This window comes from Otolemur garnettii, unplaced genomic scaffold (genome assembly GCF_000181295.1).
Source record: "Otolemur garnettii isolate 467f Iridium unplaced genomic scaffold, OtoGar3 scaffold00209, whole genome shotgun sequence".
NCBI lineage: Eukaryota > Metazoa > Chordata > Mammalia > Primates > Galagidae > Otolemur > Otolemur garnettii.
The window spans coordinates 627,267-630,830 of record NW_003852604.1 but is presented as its reverse complement, the minus strand read 5'-3'; the positions used below and the strand labels follow the sequence as shown (position 1 = coordinate 630,830).

Genomic DNA, 3,564 nt, shown 5'->3' with positions numbered 1-3,564 from the left:
TTTTTTGGTTGCAGCCATCATTGTTGTTTGGCAGGCCCGGGCTGGATTCAAACCCACTACTTTAGGTGTATGTGGCTGGCGCTGAGCCCCGGCTATTTTTAGAGACAGGGTCTCACTCTAGCTTAGCTGGTCTCCAACTCTGGAGCTCAAGTGATCCACCTGCGTTGGATTATAGGTGTGAGCCACCACGCCAGGTCTTGCTGACACATATTAAGTGACTAGCTCACGGCCTCACAGAAATGGAGGATAAACTAGGAGTCAACCCCAAATCTCTGATTCCCAACTCCTTGCTAGTCATCTTCTGAATCTCAAAGGAAACTACGGATGCCAACTTCCATACACACAACACATACACATACCCCAAAGTAAGCATTTACCTTTCTCTTGGGCTCCCCCACTTTCTGGGCTTATTTCTCCAGACAACTGGGACTGCCCACGGCTGTTAACCCCCACCCAGGCCCACACATGTGCTATTCTTCCTCCCTTCCCCATTTCCTAGGCCCCAGCACCAGACCCCCACTCCACACACAGCATCCTTTCCTTTTCCCTGTCTCCATAGAGATTGTCAAAATTTGCCAACACAGGCTGGCATGGTGGCTCATGCCTGTAATCCTAGCACTCTGGGAGGCGGGTGGATTGCTTGAGCTCAGAAGTTCAAGACCAGCCTGAGCAAAAGTAGAGACCCCTGTCTCTACTAAAAATAGAAAAACTGAGGCAAGAGCCTGAGAGTTGGAGGTTGCTGTGAGCTATGATGCCATAGCACTCTACCCAGGGCGACAGCTTGAGATTCTAACTAAAAAAAAAAAAAAAAAATTGCCAATGTAGAGTATATTTCAAGCCATCAAGCTGGTTACTGGGAAAAGTTTTGAATTAGCAATAATCACTCCTCAGATAAGCCTCATTGGCTACGATACTGACACTGAGCAAAGCTACACACGGCTATTTTCTACAACCATGACAACCTCCTGCTTTGATATCACAAAATGCTCCCTATCTCCTAGTGCTCTGTGGTCCTTCTGAGAAGCCTGTTTGGTGGACAGAGTGAGGTTTATTTATTCAACATTTTAGAAGGCAGGACTGGGTAGGCAGGAGAAGTGACTTGCTCAAGGCCAACAGCCAGTGAGCGCATCCCCCTGCCAAGGCCCTGTCTGTCTCCTCATGGCTCCTTCTCCATGCCACCAAGTCAGGTGGCAGGATTACACTGACTGTCATTCCCCGGAGCCTGAAGGGTTAATCTCCACCACCACCCCCACGCCCGCCCCAGCAGGGCCCACGTACCCCAGCCAGCAGCAGCAGCAGCAGGAGGGTCAGTGGGGTCAGCCCCGAGGCCATCTGGACGTCAGCCGGACCTGCAGAGCCAGCCAGCGTCGGAGACAGCTCCCAGCCCCCAGCCCAGAAGCCCAGGGGGCGCCCACCCCGGGCCCGCCCCCCTTCCGTCCCAGGCCCCGGCCCCTCTCCGCGAGCTCCCTCCTCCTCCCGGCTGGGCCACCTACTCCCTGGCTCCTCCCTCTGTTTTGTTTTCCCCAAACCGCTTCCCATTCCCGGCACCAGCTGGCCCTTCCTCTCCCTGGGGCTTGGGTCTTCACCCATCTGTTCAATTGGGGTGGGGGAAGTCCAGCGTTAGCTAAACAATGGGGAGGGGTCCAGAGGGGACTAAGCATAGCAGTCCTAGGGGAGGACAGGATAGGGGAGAGGAACAGAAGGGGAACAGAGGTCTCCAGTGGAGACATTAAACTGGGCAGAAACCCCGGAAGGGGAGGACAGAGGTGAGGACAGCCCTCTCCCCAGACCTCTTCACTTCGTGCTCCCCACCTCACCTCCCTACCCCGGTCTAACACCAAACCTGCTCCAAACTCCGGCTCCCTAGGCAGTTGGGTGCACACTGCGTGGAGAGTCCCTTAGGGTCAGGGAGTGGTGGTGGTGGGGTTAGTCTTAGCTATTGGTTGGCCCAGGACACTGCCCAGTTACGAATTAAGGATGATTGATCGCTGGTGTGACTTCCCGTAAATCAGGGTAGGCCGGACCACTCTGTGGGCCAGGACAGGAATTTAGCCTTAAACCCCTTGGGGGTGGGGAGGGAAGTTGGGTGCAGCCCTGAGCTCCACACAACCAGAGCTTCTTGCTCCATCTTCATGGGTCGTGATAAAAACAGCATGGACACAATATGTGCTTATCAGTATGAAAGGAATGAGCTTTTGGAAATTACACATCTCAGCGGATTCTTCGACATAAGCTTTCTTGTGCCTGTTTGATAGTTAAGAGACTGACCCTTTGAGCAGTTAAATGTCTGGTCCTCCGTGGCCCTCACTTGGAGAAGTGTCCTAACCTCCACTCCCACCTGGTCTGTGCTCTGCGGGTGGCCTTCCGGTTTTGGGTTTTTTTTTTGCTCTTTAGAGACCCATAATCGGTGGTTCTGCCTTCTCATAACACACAAGGAATCTGAGGCACCTCACCGAGCAACAATTCACCTTAATTAAAACACCAAAGAAAGCTCGGGTGTGTTTGTGGGGCGGGCAGCACAATAGATGTGGCTTGCTGTGTGACCCCAGCAAATTGATTTTCCCCTTGGCACCCAGCTGTTTTCTCAGACTTACCAGATAAAATACAGGAAGCCAGGTTAAATTTGAATTTCAGGTAAACAAACAAACAAAAAAAACTTTTCATGTAAGTATATCTCACGCAGTATCGGGGCATAATAAATGCTAAAAAAATGTATTTTCTTGTGTCTCTGAAATTCAAATTTAATTGGGCATTTTGTATTTTATTAGCTAAATCTGGCAACCCTATCTACTCTGCAAATCATGGTTGTTTCTGATGACCTAATACAGCCTCAGTGTTCTACAATCATCTCAGTGCAGGCTTGTCCTTTGGTTGTTTGGGACATTCAGGGAAGTTCCTTGCTTGCACCAGAGCTGTTACTCTGAGGGACTTACCAAGGACGGAAACAGGAGAACAATTTTGTACCTCCTCAGGGATCCTTGGAAAAGACCCAGAAACAGTTTTTCCCCCGGCTTTGCAGTTCATTCCCTGCAGCTGCTTGGGAACCTCCTAAACTTTGGGGAAGTCATACAACATCAGTGCCATCATTGGAACAGGTACATACAAAATAGCTCTTCTCTATCCCCACTGCTCAAGCTGGTGGCTTCGAGGAGGACACCGTGAGCTCCTGAATTCTGGGGAATGGGTCAGCCAGAAAAGAAGGAGGTGGGAAACAGTCTCCTTCCCTGGGTTCTTATCATGTGTTTACATTCACCCTCTCATTAACTGTCATGATACTTAGGACGTGGGTGTTAATATTAAACCTATTTAAATGAGTAAAACAAAAGAAAAATGAAGCTCATGAAATTAATTGGTCCACCCAAAATCATACAGCTGGTAAGTGACAAAGCCAAGATGTAGACCAAGTATGAAAGTTCTTTTCTTTTCTTCTTTCCTTTCTTTTCTTTTCTTTTTTTATAGCAATAATTTTATTTAATTAATTAATTAATTTTTTTTTTTTTTTTTTTTTTTTTTTGAGACAGAGCCTCAAGCTGTCCCCCTGGGTAGAGTGCCGGCGCATTACAG

General features: G+C 49.3%; 1 protein-coding gene and 1 non-coding gene across 2 annotated transcripts in view; both read right to left on the bottom strand.

Moving 5' to 3' along the window:
* Positions 1-1,911, bottom strand: part of SERPING1 (serpin family G member 1) — a 17,005-nt gene extending 15,094 nt beyond the window's left edge. Inside the window, exons 1-2 of the mRNA XM_012812457.2 lie at positions 1,844-1,911; positions 1,279-1,349 (exon numbers count right to left, since the gene is read on the bottom strand). Of these exons, the coding sequence (XP_012667911.1) occupies positions 1,279-1,332 (54 nt within the window). The 5' untranslated portion in view covers positions 1,333-1,349; positions 1,844-1,911. The remainder of the gene's footprint in view (positions 1-1,278; positions 1,350-1,843) is intronic.
* On the bottom strand, positions 788-931 carry LOC111722002. The gene has a single exon (XR_002770973.1). It is a non-coding gene; the product is annotated as a U4 spliceosomal RNA (small nuclear RNA).
* Positions 1,912-3,564: the final 1,653 nt, after the last annotated feature.